A 25,163-nucleotide genomic window follows, 5' to 3' on the forward strand; every position below is an offset into this window, starting at 1 on the left:
AATGGTGGTAGCAACATTAGCGATAAACTGTTTAAAATTAACTCCGTTACAAAAACTAGAGGCCATCACCTAAAATTGGTGGAAAAAAAATTCCAGCACAAGGGGCGAAGGGGGTTCTTCACAGTAAGATCAGTTAGGGTCTGGAACTCACTGCCACAGGCGGTGATTTCAGCAAATAATGTGGAATTGTTCAAGAAACTTTTGGACGATTTCTTAAGGGACCGTAATATACAGGGGTACAGGTAATATACAGGGGTACAGGTACTCCTAGAATGAGATCCTAATAGATTGGACTTGATGGACTAATGTCTTTATTCAACCTCAAATACTATGTAACTATGTAACTATGTAAAATGGAGATAATTGATTTTCAAGATTCAACATTTTAAAGATATTATCTCTGAAGCATAAGGGTCCTATGAACTGGTATTACGTCTCAGGTGTGATGGGTGAAATAGCTTGGACTCGATTTAGAGGTGCGTTTGGTGAACTTGTCATAAAACACAAATTGTGAACTGTAATACGAACCCTATAGTATTCATCCCCCACACTATAAAAGGGTGAGGTCACAGCAGACATATTGACAGTATTCTTCATCTCTGATAGAGAAAGCATAGGAAGTGCTGCTTACAATGATTAGGTGCAGATTAGGGCCCGTAGGAAGAGTGTAGGCACTGGCAGGTTTGTTAAACCCTTACTGAATGTAATGTAGGTAGCAAAATGCTTTGTATCTTAGAGAATTTAGGTATGTGACGGGAGGGAAATGTCTGTAGCCTGTTTACAGCCTACCCACGTGCATTGCAGTAATAACTGGCTGCATGTGTACATTAGCACAGAAGCATTTTGTTTAATTTGGGAGAGAGAGCATGTGACAGGGGACTTTATCAAAACTAGAGCAGACAAAATCTGGAGCAGCAGTGCATGGCAACCAATCAGCTTCTATCTTTGATTTTCAAATCTTAACTTCAGTTTTTATAAATGTATCCCAAAGTGTCCAAACAAGCACCTTTAAATCAGCATCACCAGTACCACCATGTTGAAAAAAATACAACTGACTGGTGAATGCCTGAGAGTAGAAATATTATGCTGGTGAAGCAGATGAATTGCAGATGTGCCTGATCTCTGCTGTGTGCAGCCCAACTACCGCACCACAAAGTAAAGAAACAATGAAAAAACAATGCAGCTCCAGATGGCAGCGGATGCCTGCTGCTGTTTGGAGCTGCACAACCAGACAGAGTACAATATTTGTGGCCACTGAATATTTGGGGAATAATTAGGGATATGGGCATGGGTGTGACTTCAGGGAATGTGTGTTTGTGGTTTGTAAGTGTTTTTGTGCACTCTGATTTGAGACTGTATTAGATGTTTCAAGACAATGCAGTGTGGTTCTGTGAAAAAATGAAGCTCACAAATCCTACTATTGAACTATTTTGCCACTGACCAACTTGCATGAAGTCGAGGGCTTTAGGGTTTTTTAAGCGTAACCCTTCCTATAGCTTTTAGATCTGTGTGGCTTCTTCAATTCAGGCCGTGCTCTTTTTTGACTATTAGCCTTGAAAATGGTGAGAATTTACTACCAAGAATAGCCCCCAAAAACTTAATCTTGGTGTTCAGAGATTCAGGGTTTTTTAACTGATTTCATTTGATTTGACAATTCGCTTATCCCTAATGAGAAATAATTAACTGAGTAATTACAAGAAACATTAGTGTAGGCCCAGCTCATGCAGCAATATTTATGTAGCATCATCATATTTCCGCTTCAGAGCTAAATAAAACAGTTTACATGGCATTCCATTACTTTGCTAGAGAAACTAAGATATGAGTGGTTCCTGGCAAGGTTGGTTAATGTGAATTTTCTGGCTCCATGTCAGCCTAACTTCCAGGAACAGCCTTAAATTACTCCATTAGAGAGATGTTCAATCCGGAACTTAGAAGACAAAGGCAGGGAATGGGATATCATTATTGAAACCTCTGTAGAATTGATTGAGTGGATGGAGAAAGCTGTTGTATTATATACATACATTTGAGCTGAATAAAATTTGCAGGCAATCAATGCAATTCAATGTGAATGGCGTATTTCAGCTTCTGCAGTTCATTGCAGGTGCGAGGAGCTGTGAAACAGTTAAATCACAGCTTCTTAACACTAACGTAAAAGGTATAAAAAGCATCAGGCTAGGCTTAATCTACAATGACATTCTCCATCAACAAACATTTTATTTCTGCAGCCGGCACATTTTACTTATTAATACTTCATAATCTGACTGATCAGGCCCTATTCCATGATCAACATATGACGTAAACCACTGCAGTGCCAGGACCTTCTATCTGGAACACATTATAATGAATGCCAGAAGGAAGATCTGCACCATCTGATGTTCTGATGATAGTACAGAAAGGGCTTTTCGTGTTCTCTAAAGTAAATGATAAAAAAGATACCTAAGCATCTTCAGGAAAGTTTGCAGCTTTCAAACGACATTTTTTCCTGCAGCCATGTGGAAGCTTTTGCAAGTGTTCATCTACGTGAGGTCTTACCAAGCATGTCTAGTATACTAATGGGTCCCGGAAATCTATTATTCATTGCCATAGCATCTATTATAAACTCAGAGCTAAAAGTCTCTTGTGTTTAGAGTTCCTTGCTCCACTTTGAAATTGTGAAGTGCCGTTTAAAGAAACAGACACAGTTGCTGCCATCTATAAAGCACAAAAGGTTGTCATAAAAAGCATCAGTTTTAAGGCTGTGATCACTTTTATTTATCCATAAAGTATAGTACAGAAAATATATTTCTATGCAGAGAGTATGTTTGGCACAACTTCACATTGCTACATTGCTAAGGTCGGTGTCTGCCAGCTCTGGGGTCCTCAGTCTGTTAACCCCAGAGAACCCACCCACTATATCCCTGGTAAGTCTCCAGAGCCCCAAAAGCACAGTAATATATATAGATATAGATATATAGATATCTATATATATTGTTCTGTACTGTCTGTGTATGGAAGCATTTTCACAAGACTGTAACAGCCTAAAACATTGTTTAGAACATTTTGTATGATTAGTAAATATCTATATGTTTCCTGTTTCTTAGCATATTTGCCAGATTAGATGTTGTATTTAAAGCAGGCAATTCAAACAACAGCAAAAACTATATTTGCTTCAGCATCATCTATTAATACTGTGAACCACACAGCAAAGCAAGAAGATCAAAAAGATCCAGGGATATACAGTACATATATTTCTTTGTACCTTGTGAAAACATACATGACGCGTAACTGAAATCCTGATGGACATTTTTTTTATTGTTTTTGTTATTTATTAGTACCATTATATACAATTAAGTATCAAACAGCAAAATAAAGGGATATTTTACAAATCATGACAAATGACAATATATAACAAATCATTTCAGTTCTACCAAAACGACTGTTTATACACAAGCCTGCATAGCTGTCTTTACTGCACTATATATTGTATACTGTGTATGATTCACTATAATCACACAGCTATACTGTTTAACCCTGTGCATAAAAGCAACTTACCTCAAGGTTATACTCTTCAACTGTTCTTTTCAAAGGATCCACTATTTGCCAACAAATCAAAATACACAAGTCAATTAACAGCATCCCACCGACTATCACCAGCAGCTTCTGATCTTTGATAATCTAGAAAATAGAAATAGAAATGTGTCAGTATAGGGGATTTGAAGAGGTATGTATAAGTTAAGTGTATGTGGATCCAAACAATAAACTTCTTTTATTTGCTCCTTTTTGGGCTGTTAAATATACCATTAATGTGTTCTGTTACATCTGTTCCATAAGTGTGAAAAATACCTGTTGATGTTTCCAGAAATCTTGTGAGCTGATAACATCCTGTGCTTTTTGTGTGTGCACAAGGAGGGGTTTTGGGGGAGATGAGGAGAGGTCTGTGTTCTTTGTAATCCATCAGAAATAAAGCAGGCAGGGCTGAAACCACATGCTTAGAAATTCAGAGTTGTGTTGTCATGTCAAAGAGGAAGGTAGGAGAATACTATATTTTTGGCACATCAAACGTTTATTTTTCTGTGCTAGCAGCATGCCTAAAACATGGGATAATATATGGGGAAATGCAGATGATTTGCAGAGATGTGCTAAATATGTTTTTTTTTCCCCTTCGAGAATGGAGGACCAGAGCTATGAGACAAGGCTTCTGACCTTAAACATGTTTACGCTGGAATTAAGGAGATTAAGGGGGATATGATTTTCATGTACAAGATGTTCAATGGTGACAGCAACATTGGCAACAAACTGTTTGAGATTAACTCCATTACAAAGACTAGAGGCCACCACCTAAAGTTGGTGGAGAAAAAATTCCAGCACAATGGGCGAAGAGGGTTCTTTACAGTAAGAGCGGTTAAGGTCTGGAACTCACTGCCATCGGCAGTGATTTCAGCCAAGAGTGTAGATTTGTTCAAGAAACGTTTGGACAATTTCTTGAGGGACCGTAATATCCAGGGATACCAGTATCCCTAAGAATGAGATGATGCGTGGACCTATATGGGTTGGACTTGATGGACGTATGTCTTTATTCAACCCCAAATACTATGTAACTATGTAACTTTAACAATCACATCTAACATTATTGGTCTTTATATAATACTAATGTTTTCGGTTATTTATAATCCACCAGATATTTCTAAAATATTTATCAAGAAATACAGTCAAGCTACAGCTCACAATACTAATTTATTTATTTTTAACAAATAAATCAAAATACCTGCAGTATTAATATGTGAAGTTTTGAGGAGTATTATACAACATTGTACAAAAGTGCAAACCAAAGTTGCACAAGAGCCAGTTATTTTCCACCTCTGCCCAGGTTAGTTCTATATCCAGTATATTGAGGTAATTTTGCTATTGTTTGTAGATGATTGAGAGCAACCATGTTTTGACAGCACTAATACATATGCCCAATGAAATGAACTATTAAGCTTTATTCTGGTATTAGAAAGACAAATGCTGAGCTATAACAGAAGTTTCTACATCAAGGTCTATTGGTTTAAAATACAGGTTAGTAAAAAAAAAAAAAAAAAAAAAAAAAAAATGATTGAGATGTAAAAACCTGATTGAGATGTTTTTCTATTCTCTTGAATATATGCATACAGATCTGCAATCAACAGAGTATTATGAATCTCTTAAGTAATGATTGCCTGATTTCCAGACAGATCTTCATGTATGCTGCAGGATTAAATGGTGATGAATCAACCATCCTCCTGATTTAATGATCCCTATTGTTGGATGTAAGGGATCCATTATATATTCTAATTATATTTATATACTTATTGTTACATAATTTTTAAACGTATAGGGGGCAATTTACTATTACTGCACCTGACAAAATCTGGAGCAACTGTGCATGGCAATCAATCAGTTTCCAGCTTTCATTATGAAACTCTCAAACTTTTTTCAATAATGAATCCAGATTAAACAAATATATATTGCCCAGCAAATAATTGATTTACATTTTGCCCAAACACTTACAATCATCATGAACAGCTGCATCCTAGTCTCCAAGTTCAGCTTTCTTGAATTTCCTGTCCTGTACTAGGTCACAAAGAACAGTCCAGACTCCAGCAACTGTTCATCTACTAGCTTGGAGAAGGGAGGAGAGGGGGCCAGGGGCAGGGAAGTAGCTTGATATGCTGTGTCTGTGTGTTTGTGGAGACATACACAGCTTACTATCACACAGAAGAGTGACTGGATAGCACTCTGCTTGAGAAAGGAGTCACACTAAAACAGGAAGTCAGGACCAGTGCTCAGGGGACCAGCTTATTCTGCAGGAAGCTAAAACTTTTAAACATCAAGGAGCAGCATTCATTGTAAGTGAATTCATCAGCATCTGCAATAGCTTAAAATCCTTTTGCCTTTAATATCACTTTAACTGAACAAGCTGAAAAGAGAAACTCATTGGTTACTACGGTATGCATAGCTAGTCCATATTCAGTCTGCTCCAGTTTTAGTAAATTCCCCTCATAGAGTCCCAGATATATGCAAAATGTGCACAATTGCATTTGTATTTTTTTACATTTCTATTTGTTTACATTCATAGAGATCATTTTAATATAATAGATTTTGGTTTTGGTTTCATTTTCTGTTTTTTTATGACTTCATAACGGCAAACCGAATTTACTTTAATATCCATACTTAGCTAACTTTCCGGATACTTAAATTCATCAACAGAAAGTCAGTATTACTTTACATCAACCCCAGCAATGATTGACTATGTCTCAAATTTAGATTAAAGGTCAGTGTTCCAAGGGCTATGCCACTGCTTTCTGAAATGTGTTCTAGATTTTTAACAAAGTCCAGGATGCTCTGCAGTCCAATCCACCCTGGGGCACTGCCTAAAGATCAGATGACATTGTTTTACACAAACAAGAAAACATTTGAAAACATACAAGCCATTTAAAACATTATAGCCATATATTTCATACTTGTGAAATATGTTTACTATTAACAAAAATATATGTCAGCTTGATTTTATTTTAGATAAATTATGATCTTCAACTGGATTGTACCTTGTGGCTGTTAGGTAAACATTTAAAAATGATAACATTTTCCTATTCTCACTGACCACAAATCTAAAGGGGTCTCCCAATGAGGTGGAGGATTTCACAGACCAGCAATGTAAAGGGTCACTTTACTGACCCTCAATATAGGGGGACATTTTTCTCCCTACAACCAATGTATGGGAAGAAAACCATTTCAATATCTATGTTTCTTTTCTATCACGAGTTCCTTTTCATTTCTATTATTAAAAATAACTATGCTTTATAGAGCAGCCCTGGGTGCCAAATATGTCACATGCCACAAGTATACCACAGTCATTATTTTTTTAAATGTTTTCTTATATCCCAACTCACTGTTCTTGCTAATATACCATGAGCTGTAAATACAGTAATTATTAGCAAGCGTTCCCTGAAAGCCTAAAGTTTTTTTCCAAGGGTTCCTCTATGTTAAAAAGGTTGAGAAAGGATGCCATAGATGGTGAGATGATTTTTACCCAATGTGCCCAATTGTTCCTGACAGTCTCTACAAGGGTTTATGTACATATTTCCTCTTTATCGCTTTGAGAACTAGTAAACAATTGCAGCAGTATTGATCTGATGTATTTACAAATCTTGTTTATTACCTATAATTTCCCTCAAAATAACCTGGTGTCAAAGCTATTTGGCCTTGCTACCTTTTTCTTACTGCATTCACATCAACATGGTCACTTAGTCAATCTAACTCTTTGGGGTTTGTTTACTAAAGGCAAACAGGCTGTTCACTTTTCAAGGGAATTTTCCTGAAGCTTAGCAAATGTGGTGAAAGAACACCCAGTCGTGAGCAAGGGAAATAATAAAGGAAAAAAAACCCCAATATTTTTGCTTGCATATGTTTGGATTATGTAAGTCAGCAGACCTTCTCCTCATTCACTAAGCTAAGGGAAATTTTATTTGCAAAGTACAAATCCCATTACAACATGAACAGCCTATCTGTCTTTTGTAAATCAGCCCTACTGTTCCATGCAACACTCTCTCTCTCTCTCTCTCTCTCTCTCTCTCTCTCTCTCTCTCTCTCTCTCTCTCATTTTTCTAAATATAAGAGTTTTCTCTTTACTTTCTCTGGGTCAACTGCAGGTTTACATAGTTACATAGTATTTGAGGCTGAATAAAGACACATGTCCATCAAGTCCAACCTATTGTGTGTGTGTGTGTGTGTATAGATCCCTGCGTCATCTCGTTATTAGGAGTACTTGTACCCCTGTATATTACCGTTTCTCAGGAAATCGTCCAAAAGCTTCTTGAACGATTCCACACTATTAGCTGAAATCACTGCTTGTGGCAACGAGTTCCAGACCCTAACCGCTCGAACTGAGAAGAACCCCCTTTTTAGTGTTCTAAAGATGCAAGGTGTTTTTTTTAGACATGATGGATGTGTCTTTTTTCAACCTAATTATATAACTGTAGTGGTAAACGAACCATTGACTAAAATCCATCATATACTTACAAATTTTAAATTGGGTTTACCATTTAGACACCATCACAAGATTAATAAAACTTCTAAAGTGGGATAGGTAAGGCTTGCTATAAAAGAGCATATGTTGCAATACTGGGCCACTGGGACTTGCTACAATGTGCTTCCATCTTGGCCTACAGGTGAATGCATTATGCATGTAGTGTTGAGCAGCAAAAAAAATTAAAAAACAATCAGATCCTGCTGGGACATTTTCCAAAATGTTGAGTTAGAAAATATCCAAAGAATGCTCCTGATGCTTGCAAGTACTTTTTGTCATTGTAACGAGCCACAAGACCCCCCTTCTTGCCTGATCATTACAATTGATGCCTAGATCTGCTGCCAGTCTTGGAAAATTCAGCAATATGTGACCACCTAAAGAGTTGCCAGAGTGTTTTGATTGCCCAAACTGTCACACCATAAAAAGCCTAACGAGACATGATTTGTATTTTTTTAATGATTGTTATAAATATCCAAACAAAATGTACCTTTTTCTTCATTTTTACATTCTTGAAAATGGCATGAACTCTCCATGTTTTTGCAAACATTGCCCCAAAAGCTGTTGTGTAGCCCACTGTAAGAATCCATGTTCTGACCTTTAGAGAAAAAAAAATTGTATTTTTTATAACTGAAGGTAAACCAGTAAAAGATCCTACCATGACTAATATTATATTTCTCTATATAATGTAATATTTAAGATTTTTATAAGCAGCAAATACAGCGTGAAGGGCATCCCAATTTACCATACCAGAAATAATTACTAGGCTGAAAAATGAAGTTTACTAAAACACAATTTTTACTTTATAAAACAGAAAGCATGTTAAATTGTTGCATAATTGATACAGCTAGAATTTAAATCTCAGTTGATACCTAGGATTAGTAGGAATGCAGAAAAGCATACAATATATGTTGATTGAACACGCCACAATGCATTCGAGGATACAGAATGAAAGTGACATTAAACCCTCAGATTTTTTAACATAAAACAATACTGTAATGTGCGCCTTACTGTAATCCATGGTAGTTTCCCTTCTCTTTGCTGCTCTTCCTTGTAAATCTGTATCTCTTATCATGCTGGGCAGAACTTCTGTTTTGCAGCAGACTGCCTTGTCTCTGGAATGGATACATGGTGTCTGTGTGTAGGTTTGCAACCTGAGCCAGCACTACAGGAAGAGGCACTCAGCTGCAAAGGGACGTTCTCCCCCAGCATGAGAAGACATGATGATTTAAAAGGAAGAGCAGCAAAGAGAAGGGAAACAATGGATTACAGTAAGGCACACATTACAGTATTGGTTTATGTTAAAACATCTGAGGGTTTAATGTCACTTGAAGTCTATAGCAGCTAAGAGAAATAATACAGACCCTTCCATGCATTGATACTAAAGCAACATATTTTGTTTTCTGTACTGTGGTATGTATAGTTTCTCTCTGTGTAGTATGTGACTGGTTTGGTATCTAAAAGGAGGACCAATGGAACCTTAAAAAGAACCTGTGACCAGGCTTAATAAAGTGTTAAAGTGGAACTGCTTTACTGGGCAAAGAATTTGTAACTCTGTGCAGAAAATTCTGTGATTTACACAGAAGGCCTGGCACAGTTATTCCCTGTTTCAGAAAAGCAGCTTTCTCACCGTTTACAACTTGCTCATTGGACAATGAATTAACACCATAACCTTTGTCTAGCAGAAAGGTGCTCCAGGAACTAGGAAAGTTGAAACCAGACATATTTATCAACAAATAAATCCATATTTATGCTGAATCTACAAATAGTAGTATGCTTTTCCTATATGTGCAAGAATGGCTGAACAAAATCAGAAATGCTTAGGCAGGTGAAAACAGCTAAAAAGCTGAAAACTGTGTACATATCTATTTTAACTGTGCAGTTAGCTGTTTACTTGCAGTTCTACTTTAAAGTGTATTTCCACTTTCGCAGCTAATTGGAATAACACCTATTTTATATTTGTTACATGTTCCTTCTACTTCTTTGAAATGTTAGGAGGGGCGGTTAAGTGTGAGGGGTCGTGGTGGCTTGTCCATTGTATGTTAGTGAAGCAGATAAACACAATCCTCACATTTCAGTCCCAAGTCTTTCTATAAGGACAGACCACTGTGAAAAGGCCAAGAAAAACCTGGAATCAGCCATCTTGCCTGATTTACCAAAACATATCAAAAGGTAAGAATTCTTTTGTCAAAGTTATTTTTCAGTATGCTGTGAGACTATGAACACATAAGGAACATATAGAGAGATTTACTCAAATTGGACTGCAAAAGTGGAAATACACTTTAGGCAGACATTATAATAAATGTAATTTTATTGATATTTGTCACTGCTATTAGAAACATGCTGATGTTTATTTATGACATTTAAAAAGATTTGCAAAAAAGACTAAGAAGGATATTTGCCATTTGCTTTTATACATTGTCAATTCTTAAAATAAACCTAATGAGAAAATTAAGTTATTAAAGTGTAACTAGCAATAATAATAGGCATCTATTGCTGGCTGGAAATCAGCTTCCATTTCTTCTCTTGAGAAAATCAGGCTGCTCTTGTACATGAGCGATGACCTCCCTACCCCTTCACTGGGTCTGGCCCAGACCCTCTTGCCTCCTTAGCTACCCCAAAGGACTGTCATTATAATGGGCAACCTCACTTTTCAAAAGTGAAATATAGGAAGAGGTAGTCTAGTGGTTATGGCTTTTTGCATTCTAAAGTACTGGAGCTAGCTTCTGGGCATCTGCAATTTCCTGTTATAAATGATAAGCAACATTTTAATTACTTAGATGTGTCCACAGGTTTTTTTAAATTAGAAAATGTATGAATTCAGCAATCATTCAGCTATCAATAATATATCAATACTGAATTGTGTAATTTACAAAACTGTAGTTTGCATTTTTGTTGAATCTTAATGTTTATTTGGCTGCACCTAACCCACCAACTAAACCCAATCAAATATGGTGCTAAATACCTTTATGATAACATTTATGTATTAATACCTAAGGTTCACCTGTGCTGAGCCTATAGATCCAGTTGTTCTCAACCTTTCTAGGGCTGGGACCCCTTGGTAACATTTGCCAAGTTGTGGTGACCCCCAATGGAAACATTTAGGAATGCGCCAATACTAGTATCTGTGCGGGCTCTCAGGAGGCTGTGCGGGATCTCAGGTGGCAAGTGTGGGCTCTCTCGCTGTCAGTGCGGCTCTCTGGTGATTAATAATCTTTGGTGGTCAGTGTGTGCTATGTGGTGATCAGTGAGGCTCTGTGGTGATCAGTGAGGCTACGTGGTGATCAGTGAGGCTCTGTGGTGATCAGTGAGGCTACGTGGTGATCAGTGCGGGCTCTGTGGTGGTCAGTGCGGGCTCTGTGGTGGTCAATGCTGCTACTGATAGATCACCTGCACTCACATTTCCTCACTCCCGCCCACTCCCCTCTCTTTGATCCTCCCCAGCTGCTGCCACTGCAGCGCCATTTAGCGTGCAGACAGAGAACTGACATTGCTGCACTAGGAAGAGGCTGAGGAGCCTCTCACCTAGAGCAGCACTAGGCACATGGCGACCCGTCAACTGTGGGTTGCGACCCACTTTTGGGTCGCAACACACAAGTTGAGAACCACTGCTATAGACAAACTATTTTTCTTTTTGATATATTCTTAACAAGCAGTAAATATTCTTTTAATGTGAAGTTATTCCTTCTCATAGATCCTGATGCCTTTAGTGCAGTGCTATAGTGTGAACTGGACCTTACTGCTTGTTCAGAATATGTAAATACCTTAGCGTGCAAAGATTCACTTTACGCCTTTAAGTTTCAATCATGTTTACATGATTTAAATTTTGTCTCAGTGAGAGCTTATTATATCCAATGTCTGCTGCAAGTGTAACATGGATTTGAAATAGAACTGAAAAAATACGCTCTGTTTTTTACTATATTATATGCCAAACACGTCAAGCGCATTTACATTGCCAAAAAATGTTATGGCCAACATCAATAACACTTTGGCTGCTGGAGTCCTCCAGCTAGAAAGTACCCTAGCCATCTGGTATCATGAATAACAATCTTGTTGTTACAAATTCAGTATCAATGTCTTTGTCAATTAACATTTATATTTTTTGCTTGCTGCAACTCAAGGAACCATTTTCTGCTACTTTTTATTTTACTTTTACTATAAAAAAGGGTGGTCTTGCAATTATAAATACAGGGTTAACCCCTATTAAACCTCTGGTATACACCCACACACAGAGTTTTCTGGACAGAGTTCTACTATTACATATTATACCTACAGCATTATTGTAAAATGGTATTAAAGTGTATTTAAACCCTAGCAATGAACTTGTAATTATTTATTTACTTTATTTTGGTATGTTGAATATGCCATTTAAACTGTTTTCTTATACTGTATATCAGAGGCGTAACTAGAAACCTCAGAGCCCCGATGCGAAAAAACACGATGCCCCCCTCACTCCCCCTTCAAAAAAAAGCATGATTTTGATACTTTGTTTTCAATAAATAATAATTGTAAATGACTGCTGTTGCTGGTGTAACTAAGCCTATTGTTACCAAAATGTATCCTGCAATAACCATAAAGCATGTTCCTATCACTGGCGGGAACTACCAGGGTCGTAGCAGTCACATGTACATATTTAGGAATCTTAAATATAGTGCTCATTCTTTAAATGAGAACTATGAGGCAAGTGAAAATCACTCAGCCTCATAGTTCTAGCCGACCTGTGACAATTAAACTGTCACAGGTTGGCTCAATAAATCGGGAAGTGAGAGAACATATACCATCGCTCGCTCACTCACTTCTCCGCTCCCTGCAGGGATTCTCCCCGCCCCTGTCCGATCCACAAAGCGCTGTCTGGAGTAACGGACGGGGGAGGAGGCGGCTACAGCTGGCTCTGCCTCTAGATAGGCAGAGCCAGCTGTCAATCCCGCAGCTGGGTGGATCTTGACAGTAAAGTCGGGATCCGTCCCGGCTGCAGCATCTCAGTATATCGCGAGCTGTAGCTTTCTCCCCTTAGGAGAACTATGGGGAAAAGCCATGACCCCATAGTTCTCCTTTAACCATTTTGCTGCCAAGGCGTTTTTTGCAAACATATCATAATTTTTAGGCCTGACAATTATTTACAACCCCCAAACACATATTTTATGAAAGCAAAGACCCTCTAGAATACAATGGCGGCAGTTGTAAATTTTTATGTTGCACAATATAAGCGCAACAAAATCTGAAAGCTGCAAGCAAAGAATTTAAAATTGCAAAATGCTGGCTATGTGAGGTAAAAAATGTAAAGCAGGGCCAGGCAGCATAAGGGTTAAAAGATTTGTGTATTTTCAATACTGCCCTCAAAGCCACATTAAAAGAACCTTTCCAGGGTGTATGGTGTGCTTAGAAAAAAAAATAATTGGTACATTAGAAGAGCTTGAAATTATGATACTCGGAGGACTTCGATATAGTGGGTTTATCGGAGACCTGGCTAGACGGCACATATGATTGGGCTACTAATATAGAGGGGTATAACCTATTCAGGAGGCATAGATGTGGGAGAAGGGGGGGTTGCATTTAAGTTAAAAACTATCTAAATATGCATATAAGGGACGATATCACGTCAAACAGTGGAGAAGATGTGGAGACCTTATGGCTAGAGCTCGATATAATTGTAGACAACAAACTGAATGGTAGCTTGCAGTGCCAAGCTGCGGTAAACAAAGCTAGCAGGGTCTTGTCCTGTATTAAGAAGGGGATGTATTGAAGGGACAAGTCTATAATTGTGCCTCTATATAGATCGTTGGTTCGGCCACATCTGGAGTACGCGGTCCAGTTTTGGTCGCCGGTACTGAGAAGGGATGTCCTTGAACTGGAGAGAGTCCAGTGGAGGGCAACCAAACTAATTAGGGGAATGGAGGACCAGAGCTATGAGACAAGGCTTCTGACCTTAAACATGTTTATGCTGGAATTAAGGAGATTAAGGGGGGATATGATTTTCATGTACAAGATGCTCAATGGTGACAGCAACAAACTGTTTGAGATTAACTTCTTTACAAAGACTAGAGGCCACCACCTAAAGTTGGTGGAGAAAAAATTCCAGCACAATGGGCGAAGAGGGTTCTTTACAGTAAGAGCGGTTATGGTCTGGAACTCACTGCCATCGGCAGTGATTTCAGCCAAGAGTGTAGATTTGTTCAAGAAACGTTTGGACAATTTCTTGAGAGACCGTAATATCCAGGGATACCAGTATCCCTAAGAATGAGATGATGCATGGACCTATATGGGTTGGACTTGATGGACGTATGTCTTTATTCAACCCCACATACTATGTAACTATGTAACATATCCCCCATGGTAACACATAGCTTTCTTTGCCTTTTTGCCAGTAGTTTGCCTATTACCCCAAAATGGCCAGAATTTAACAACGTGCCCACATAAAACTTCTCTGCCTCTAAATTCAGGTTTACTGAGTTTGGAACAAAATACATTGAACCCTTAGTGTAACAAACCCAGGCAGATTTGGCCATCACTAGAGCTGATAACGTCCTTTGCTCTATGACTGTGCTGCATTCAAATTATTTAGCATTGTACCCAGCAGTCTCTGTGGACTACAGAACCATTTCCTCTAGGTTACAGAGATGAGGAAAGCAGGAGGTGTTCTGTAGCCCTGCTCTGTAGTGAGAATGCTAATTCTCCAGTATGGCGAGTGAGCTTGCTCACCTCAGGACAGGAAGTGTGTTACTGGCAGGATCAGCAGGTAAAACTAATATAACCCCTTGGTAACAGATGACAGTATGGGACTGTTATCACAAAAATCACGTTGATGACCGATGAAAAAAAGCAGCGGGAGTGATCGGTAATTGCTACCGGTTACTTTTCCACTGTTTCTGCCTCGCATCTGTGACAGATTAGTAACCACCAATAGTGTTTCGGGAGCGGCACATGATCGCTCAGAAATCACTTTGGCTGCTGTTAAAGGCATTGTGTTTAACTATTTTAGGACTGCTGTACCTCCTGGCAGGGGCGTATCTGCCGCGAGGCAAACAAGGCGTTTGCCTCAGACGGCACATTCCAAGGGAGCAGCAAAAATGCCGGAGTCTCAATGTACTGGTCCGCAAGAGCCTGTACTTTGTGACCCGCAGCCAGCTCAGAAGTCTGGCACGCGGTCACGCGCTGAGTCTGAGCCGGCACTCGGATCCTTTCGGCCAGCGCTCTTTCAGTGAACGCTGGCCGAAAGGATTGTGCAGGATCGATTGGGAAGGTCTGACGTGCCGCCTCACAGCCTTCTCCGTGCATGTGCATAAATGTGTGTGGGGGGACACAGACTGGGGTTGTGTGTATATATATATATATATATATATATACACAACCCAAAAGTACAAGCATGCATATGTACTCAGTACTTGGTTTGGGCCCCTTTTGCAGCACTTACTGCAATTACTTTTGCACGATATTCTAATTATTCGAGTTTCACCTGTATATATGTATTGTCAAAGTGTGGGGGGTATTTTCTCATGTGTATGGGGGGTATTATTTGATATGTACAGGGGTTGTATTATTTTTAATGGGGGGGTGGTGTAGAAGTGTATTAGGCTACATTCACACCTTTATTTTAGGTGCAATTAGTATTTCTGCGTAGCATAGATTCTGCACAGCCCACCAAAGAGTCCCAGGTGTGCTGTGCAATACCCTTTAGTTGGCTCTGCAGGATCCGTAGGGGGCTTTGTCAGGTCTCAGGGGGCTTTGCAGGATCCATAGTGTGCTCTGCAGCCTGCAAAGCCCACCACGGATCCTGCAGAGCCTTCCTGAGATCCTGCAGGATCTGTGGGGGCTTTGCAGGGTCTCAGGGGGCTTTGCAGGATCTGTGGTGGGCTTTGCAGAATCCATAGGGGGCTCTGCAGCCTGCAAAGCCCACCACAAACCCTGCAGAGCCCACCTGAGACCACAGTCAGGTGGGGTAAATTTAGTGTGGGGAGGGGGGGCGCCGAGTTTTGTCTTGCCTAGGGCAGCCCCAAACCAGAATACACCACTGCCTCCTGGTCCTGAAGTAGTAATACCAAGATCAGGGATGCTGCAGGCGATACTCATTCTCTACAGCCGCCTAGATCACTTGTAGCAGCCTGCATTAGTGGTGCACCCCCCACTGTGGTTTTCAGGGTTCCCTGTTCCTTTGGGGGACCAAGGACCATGTCAATTAGTGTCAGGTTGGAGTGCGGGAGCGTCCATTCCCCGATCTGCTCTGTGAGCAGTGACTCAGGAAATGCTGTGCTCACAGTGCTTGCTAAATCACAGCTGTCAGAAGCTGGCTCAAATATGAGTAAAGGTGCCCATACACCTTACAACCACCTGCGATGGTTGTAAGGTAATTAAAAGCTCGCACGATCTGCCCTTCATGGACAGGCAGATCGTACTTGCGATCATCGCAAGCCCTCCCCGCTGGGGGGAGGGCTTTCGATGATTCCGATGCTGAGCAGGCAGTTGCGCACACCGGCGCGTGCGGCATTTGTCTCCCGAGAACGCCACTAACCCGCTGAAAATCGTACGATTCTCGACCGGTTTTCAAGCCTGCTCGGGAGACAAAAGACGTGTGACCTTACAGTAGAAACGGTTGCATGCCTTCCATACACCTGCCGATTATCGTACGATCGCGGGATCACCCGTGATTATCGTACGATGAATCGGCAGGTGTATGGGCGCCTTTACACAGGGATCGGTCACAATGCTGTGCTCAATCGCCTGTATTGGAGGCCAGGGGAGAAATCTGGCCTATAAAACACCCTGGATGTCTCCATAAAGAGAAACTGTCACCTCCAAATGCTGTCACATAGGGGATTATGTGCAGTAAAAAAAAAATCCTAAAAATATCGATTTGATAAACAAATATAGTGCAACATAAAACATGCAGCTGCCATTTTTTCTTATTCTACAAGGCCTCAGCTTTCAGAAACGACATTTTTGTTTGGAGGTTTAAAGTCATTTTCCATGCACAAATTCAGATTTTAGCATGTGTGTGCAGAAGTGTTAACCACCCACGGTTCTCAATGTACAATATGACCAAGACAGACCGATCATAAAGGGGTTAAATATAATTCATCACAAACACCACACTTGTTCAGACATTTTATCAACAGCATGATTGGAATCCCTGATGCTTACTAAGAAGTTAAAAGAGGTGAGGAGACCTATAGTATATGTCCCTATACTGAGCAACCCTAACAAATAAGATGGTCAATAAGCAACTATACAAGTAATCGCAAACAAGTTCTGATTTTAATAATAAAGAGCTACTAGTTAGAACAAACTGGCTCTCTTTAAGCAGAAAGCTGTTAATAGCACAGCATATGCAATCAGGGCTGTTCCTAGGTTAATAGGTAGGTTATATTTGGTTTATCGGCACTTGAGAAATAATGATGCTATAATAATACACAAAAGTAAATGAAATCTAATGATGTATAGATCTACTGTGAATGCAATACCAGCAAGACCAATTAGGTGATAGTGAAAAAGTGCTAGCCTTTACTAATATTGTGAATTAGAAGACTCTATATTGATTTGACATGTGACCTGTACAAAGCAATGCATAGCTATATGACATTATAATGCTATTTTTTTTCTACAGAAGGGAGAAGCTGTGTGAGTGTCAGCAGTATAATATCGGATTTTATCACCAAATATTGCAACGGTAAAGAAATATGAAAGTGATGAGTATTTTACACCCTTGTTAAGATATGTAAGAACCCCACATCCCAGAGGTTAAGACATGTAAGAATCATGTTTCCCAGAGCTTAAATATTGTATTTCATTAGTCAATGTTATGATTAGGGGGATGCTCACTGACTCAGACATTTTGTTGTCTCACCATTATCAGTTTCAATCCACTGCTTCTTGTAGGGTCTACTGGGAAAGAAGATGGAGCAGGCTACACTTACCTGACCAAGGACTTAAGGCTCTAACTAGCAGACTCTAAGGCATTGTCAGGCCAACTCATAAGTAGGCTTGATGAGACACATTTAAAAAACTAGGGCATGCTGAAAAAGGGACGTTTAATTCACTATGGATATTTCTATTGAAAAATGTGTATTACTTTTAAAGTATTTATTTTTTTTGATGCAGCTGTGCGATATGTATTATATTGTAAGGTAATTGTCAAACCTAATTGCCAAACAAATTGCCTTTTTTCAGCATACTTCCACTTCCTTCACATATTCCAAAATATTTATCTACTTGTTATTATTAAAAATAATAAAAATATTATTTTAAAGGTGAAAGTCCATCTAAAGATTTTTTCATTTTGGGACTGTAGTGCTACATGACCATTTGTAATGTGGAGGGGACACAGAGAAGCGCCCAGTGAGGAGGAGAGAAACCAGTGGTGTACCGGATTTTCAGCCAAAAATGGTACTTTTTGCATTTTGTACCATTTTCAGCTGAAATGTTTTGGTGGCCAAACTTCGGTGCATCCCTGGTTTTAACCCTTTAATTTTCTAATCAAAACTGAAAAAGAAAAGTTCTGACTCATACTTTAAAGTGACATTAAACCCTCAGATTTTTTAACATAAAACAATACTGTAATGTGTGCCTTACTGTAATCCATGGTTGTTTACCTTCTCTTTGCTGCTCTTACTTTTAAATCTCTATCTGTTTTCATGCTCTGCAGAACTTCTGTTTTGCAGTAGACTGCCTTGTCTCAGGAATGGATACACGGTGTCTGTGTATAGGCTTGTAACCTGAGCCAGCACTACAGGAAGAGGCAGTCAGCTGCAAAGGGAAGTTCTCCCGCAACATGAGAAGACATGAGGATTTAAAAGGAAGAGCAGCAAAGAGAAGGGAAACAACCATGGATTACAGTAAGGCACACATTACAGTATTGGTTTATGTTAAAAAATCTGAGGGTTTAATGTCACTTTAAGTAAAAGGAGCACAACACAAAAATAATTTAAATTTTAACAACAGTGATAGTATGCTGAAGGTACTGTCCAATCTTTTTGCACATTTTGGAAAATAGCAAATACACAGAGGATCCAGCAATCAGACTAATTTCATATTCCATGTGAATTAGATATAAGCTAGATAAAATACTTGAATATTAATTTACAGAAGTGTAAATGGTTTTGTAAACATCCTAATTCATTCTTAAAAACAGAATAATATTACATTTTAAGGAGGTGCCTTTGAGATTGAAAAAAACTGTTCTATAGAAGGTAAAAGATGGTCTTTGACAAATGGAGGTAGGAGTTCTGGCAGTTGCATCCTATTCACAGATAGACTTGTTAATGCTTGGATAAAAGCACAATGGTACTGCCTCTAATTCCTATTTTTCCATTTAGTGTTTTTTAAAGGAAGTATTTTTAAGCACAGACAAGATTAATGAGCAAAAAGCTTTTGGACCATACAAGTGATTCTAAAACATTACTGGCTTTGCTGTGTTGTTCTAGATTTGTCCTTTATGTTCAGAGGATCTCCATATTATTAAACTACATATTATATTATATACATTTTACAGATCTCAAAAATAATGAGGTTATTGTTTTGATGAGAAATATAGGAAACAAAGTCTTATTAAAAGAGGGTACACTTAGATGCAATGCTTTAAATATGTTCCAAGGTTACATTTCTGGCAAACATTTACTTCTGACTTGTTCCTGCAAAAACAGGCTCATAACCTAATCTCCTATCTGCTTTTAGCTACTTTCCAACTGAAAGAAAAAGTAGCTAAAAGTGCACTGTTCTTTATTCCACCTACAGTGCTCCTTTCTCTCCTCCTTTACCATTCTTCCTGCCTCTTGTATGCATAGAGTGTCACCCCTGCTATATTAGTCTGGCTCCGGTGCTCCTATGTACTGTTCCTCTTTTCCACTTCCAGCATCTCTCCTGTAATGCTCCCCTCCTCCAACCACATCATCCCTTGTATTACAATTTTTTTCTGAATGCCCCAATGCTGTGTCTATTGTATGTGTAGGAAAACACAGTGGCTTAGTGGTTAGCAGTTCTGCCTTGCAGCAGTCCCTTGTTTGAGTCCAGGATTGTCCAGCACAATATCTGCATGCAGTATGCATAATCTCCCTTTACTTGAGTGCGTTTCCTCTGGGTACTCCAATTTCCTCCCACACTCAAAGGCATGCTGATTGATTAAGTGACTCCTATTTAAACTCTCCCTAGTATGTGCATATACAATAATTACCTTAGATTGTATATTACTTGAGTGCAGGAACTGATGTGAATGAACAGTATGTAAAGCACTGTGTAAATTGACAACTTTATATAATTAAATGTAATGCATTTAAAAATATATATACTCTTGGTTAAGCTGTATGTTTTTCTCCAGGCAGCTCATAACTTCCCTGAAGATGCCCTGGGCTGCCCCAACTGTTTTAGAATTCTAGCAATGTCCGTGTCTGGTACATTCTGCTCATGTCATGTTGTAGACCTGCCACTAGCCCTCTTCTCTGAATATTTTTACACAAAGTCTGGACCCAGTATCTGACTAGCTAATCCAGCTTTGCACTGGGGGCATAACCATGTTCATGTTTCTACACCCTCTGTATGTAATATGGTGCAGTGATCTGAAATGCATTGTCGATAAGCACAGCTTAATACACAGTTTTACTCCTACTGTGACTCCACATGTCACAAATATGTCTCTAGCTAAGGAAGGGAGCATAAATAAATAACTAAAAAAACAGCCTGAGCCCCAAAGTACACTTAATACATTGCTGTCTATGGGTAGGTTTCCTCATCATGTGGATGTGCAGGGTGACAAAAAAAAGCTATCTTTTGAGTTTGTTTGTTGATGATGGAATAAGTGCTTGTACATTTGTTGCGTTAATCCAATGTGGGTTAATTTTGCCCCTTTCAATGCTTTTTGAGTTTATTTACTTAAAAAGTAAAATGTTCACTTGGACCAGTGCACCAATCGCGTACAGGAAAACATCCTATTTGTTTTTACTTGCCCTGCACATAATGCACATTTGATAGTGATAGTTCACTGGGGGATGTTGCATTCCATTAGAAAATCGAGCGCACTGAGTAAAATTCTGTCTAAATGGCCCTTATCTCCATTCAGTGCAAATGGTGAAATGTGTTTAATTGTGAGTCATTATATTAATGTGTAAATATATATCTTTTTTTGTAAACAAGGTTTACAAATAAGAATAGTTATACACAAAGATGTTGTATATGTAATGGGATGTTGCACCAGCTGTTATTTTTCCCAAACTAGCTGGGTTCTCTGCATCTATTCCCATCATAAGATGATGTAGAAATCCTACCTCAGTTAGCACTTGTTAAGGGTGACAGAGGCAAGGATTCTGCATTGCCTCAAGGCCCAAAAAGCACTTGCTATCCTTTACTATTCCTGCCGCCATAGGTGCTAACAATTGGCATGAGTGGCCCATGTGTTAGAAAAGTGGCAATTGTATTTCTTTACTGACCAAACCTGAACAAATGAACAGGGAAACAATGCGTAAAAACAAGAGTGCTTGGTTCTCTGGAGAGAGATGAAAGAGCAGTAAATTTTACACTGGCTTAGGTCACCGTGGGCATGTTATACCACTGAGGGGGTCTATCCCGTATACATATTTTTTTTTAAATTAAAATCATTTGCAGTATTGTTCTTTGAGCAACTTAGAGAGACAGGTAAATATCTGATCAACCACCAAAACTGAGCCAATATCCCACAGTCAAAGGCTACCTATTATTTTAAAACTTTCATGTCTAGTTCAGACATAATTATGAAGCTTGACTTGCAGACATTCCGTGTGACAGTGACTACAGGGAAGCTATACTAAGTAAACACCTTGTACTCTGTAACTGAGGTCCCCAGAGAAGTGCAAATGGGGACAAAACAACAAGAGTTTAAAAAAAGGTTAATTTAGAGTAGAAAACTCCATATAGGCCTCACATACATAAGTGCTAACCACATAAATTAGTAAATATAAATGGTCTGTTGATGATAGTAACATTTTCTCATTAAAATTCACATTCTTTTTTTTTCTTATGGATAGAATTGGGAAGTCAGTTTACTTTTTGCTGCTTGTGTGCGTTTGGGGAGATTTCCTTGTACTTGCTATCCCAGAGAAAGAAGTGTTGGGATATCATAGACAGTTGTCACCAAAACAGGTATCCTCACTGCAAGAGTAGCTCTCACCTCCTTTTCTGGTGACAACCATACATATCATTTATTTTAACCACTTGAAGACGGGGTGTTTAAACCCCCTTCCTGGCCAGGCCATTTTTCAGTATTTAGCGCTGCAGTACTTTGACTGACATGTATTCCGTCATGCAACAATGTACTGAAATGCATTTTATACCATTTTTTTTGTGGTACTTAATCACCACTGGAGTTTTTTATTTTTTACTACTGTATATTAAGAAAAATTACTGAAAATGTTGATTTTTTTTACATTATGTTAGGAAACAATTATTATTATTATGCAATCGTTTGGTAAAATATAAAAGACGGGGTCACGTTGGGTAAATAGACCCCAAACATGTCAAGCCTTAAAATTGCGCGCACCCGCAAAATCGCAAAAAAACTACCATACCCAAAATTGGCCATAGCCGACGCTTTAAAAGCTTTTACCGCTCATCAGTTTAGTGTTATCAGTGATTGATGGCCCTAGAATTATTGCTCTCACTGCGACGTTCGTGGCGATATATAACATAGGAAATCCGTTGGCACATGTAAGTATAACTACCAACGGACGACCGAAATCAAGGCAGAATAATAACAATAAAAATAGTGGGGAACAACAAGGTAGTAAACTTTTGTCCCACAAAAAGAGAGGAATTAAATGTATGTACACCAACGCTAGAAGTCTGGCAAATAAAAAAGAGGAGCTTGAAATTAGGTTAATTGAAGAGGACTTCGACATAGTGGGTATAGCGGAAACCTGGCTGGACAGCACGCATGACTGACAGGTAATATACAGGGGTACAGGTACTCCTAGAATGAGATCCTAATAGGTTGGACTTGATGGACTAATGTCTTTATTCAACCTCAAATACTATGTAACTATATATGCAACATATGCAGCGTAATGGGCGCAATCATCATTTTCGCACGTATGTGCACCGACACGTTTGCACGCATGTATGTATGTATGGGTGGGGACTTTAAAACATTTTTGTGTTTTAAAAAAAAGTATTTTTCATGTGTGACTTTAATTTTTTTTATTTTTGCAACTTTAATTTTTTTCCCTATTTTTTTTTCACTTAACGTTATTGTTATCACATAGGAGGATAAGAAGCCTCCCAATGTGATAGCAAAAGATGTGACAGTACCTCTTTATGGAGACATCAGGGGTCTCCAAGACCCCTAATGTCACCTAGGGATCCCCAAAGAAGCTGATGAAGCAGTTATCTGCTTCATCCGCTTCTCTCCAGCTTCTGAAGCTGGAGAGTGACACAAGAATGCAGAAGTGATGGGGCTGGTGCGCACGATCGGCACGTTATACAAGCGATCTGCCGGCTCTATAGCCGGTGGATCGCTTGAATGTAAGCAGGCATCGCTGCTTGCTTTTAAATGTAGGCAGTTTCCCACTCATGCGGGAGTGGGGGTGGGTGGGGCCAAATCCAGGAAACGGCCACTCAAATCCAGGAAGCTACTGGCCGGCCGTTTCTGTACAATGCGGTTAAGCAATTACTGTGCTAAAAAAATGTGTGTTCCTGTATTTTTTGGCAGTGAAAAGTTTTTTTCTTTTAATTCAGGCACTCTAATCTAGCATGCAAGTTGTTGTCTGTGCTGGAAGAGCTGGAGACCGTTTACTCACTACCATGAAAATACTTGCCCATATGCCCTTTAACATCTGTGAGATGGTTGGTTTGAGGGGTTCAAAAGCTTAAAGTGTATCTCAAGGCACAACATTTTTTTGGATAATTTTGGATTTTGGATAGAGTGGCAAAGGTTTTTTTTAGGGATGCACCAATATTGGTTTTTCAGTATCGTTACCAGTACCGAGTGGCGGTGCCTTGTGTCTCGATTATCAGGAAGTCGTGCAGCGGATCATGACCCATCGCCTGGCTTCCTGATTGCGTGTGAAGCCTGGGTTCTAGAGAAAGAACATGTGCTTCAGAGCCTCCTTAGCTTCCTGACCAATCAGGTGAGTCATGGGATGCTGTCCAGCTTCCTGATTGGTCAGGAAGCCAGGCTGCATAGCAACAAGTGAAGCCAGCTTCCTAGCCAATAAGGAAGCCAGGCGGCACGTCATGACCTGCCTCCCAGCTTCCTGATTGCCTAGGAAGCTGGCTTCACTTGTTCCTAGGCAGCCTGGCTTCCTAAACAATTATGAAGCCAGGAGGCGGGTCATTAAGTGTCGCCTGGATTCTTGATTGGTTAGGAAGCCAGGCTGCTTAGCAACACGTGAAGCCAGCTTCCTAACCAATCAGAAAACCTTCCTCCTTTGAAAGGAAGCAGGCTCTATGCTCCCTCAGCACTGACGGTCAGAGAGAGATGTCCCTCTGAGGGGAAGTTCGGGTATGAGAGATAAGTATCGGAGCATTTGGGCGAGTACGAGTACTCGCCCAAATACTTGGTATCGGCACCTATACCGTTACTAGTATCGGTGCATCACTAGTTTTTTTTGGGCTGTTTCACTGCTGGGTATATTCCCACCCCTATTTGATTTCATGACAACTATTACCATGAAAGAACGTCAGGCGAAATACAACATTTTAGAGTTGCCACCAGAACAAGAGATCAGGAGAAATCTTTCACTGTGGACACCTGTTACAGTGACAACTGTCTAAAAGAAGAACTCCCCTCACTTCTGGCTATTTCCTTTAAATTCCTGCTGTGTCTCGCTAGCAAGCAGTAGATAATATATGCAAAAAGTGTTAAACAAAAAAAAGGTTAATACTTACCTGTCTCTTCCCCGCGCGCCCCCGTCCAAAAATGTGAAAATTCTCGGGTGGCATCTTGGGGCGGGCCCACGCGCAATTTACATTTTCGGCCGGGAGACGGGGAGAGACACAAGGTAAGTATATGGACCTGTGCACCCGCATGCAGACAACATGGGACAGGAAGTACCAGCAAGGACAGAGGAGTCAGTGCTGGATCGGAGACCCGCAGAGGGACAGATGAAAACGACAGGAAAGAAGAAGAAGATCGGATTAAGAAACATATTTAAGGTAAGTGCTTTAATTAACATTGGGGGGAGGACAT

The 25,163-nt window shown here is 39.6% G+C and overlaps 1 protein-coding gene across 1 annotated transcript in view; it reads right to left on the bottom strand.

Annotated features, from left to right (window-relative positions):
• The window catches only part of GABBR2 (gamma-aminobutyric acid type B receptor subunit 2), a 509,415-nt gene that overhangs the window by 110,292 nt on the left and 373,960 nt on the right, over positions 1–25,163 (bottom strand). The window contains exons 12-13 of the mRNA XM_018565262.1: positions 8,514–8,621; positions 3,532–3,654 (exon numbers count right to left, since the gene is read on the bottom strand). Coding sequence (XP_018420764.1) covers positions 3,532–3,654; positions 8,514–8,621 — 231 coding nt within the window. The remainder of the gene's footprint in view (positions 1–3,531; positions 3,655–8,513; positions 8,622–25,163) is intronic.

Source organism: Nanorana parkeri, unplaced genomic scaffold (assembly GCF_000935625.1).
Source record: "Nanorana parkeri isolate BGI_ZX_2015 unplaced genomic scaffold, ASM93562v1 scaffold825, whole genome shotgun sequence".
Lineage (NCBI taxonomy): Eukaryota > Metazoa > Chordata > Amphibia > Anura > Dicroglossidae > Nanorana > Nanorana parkeri.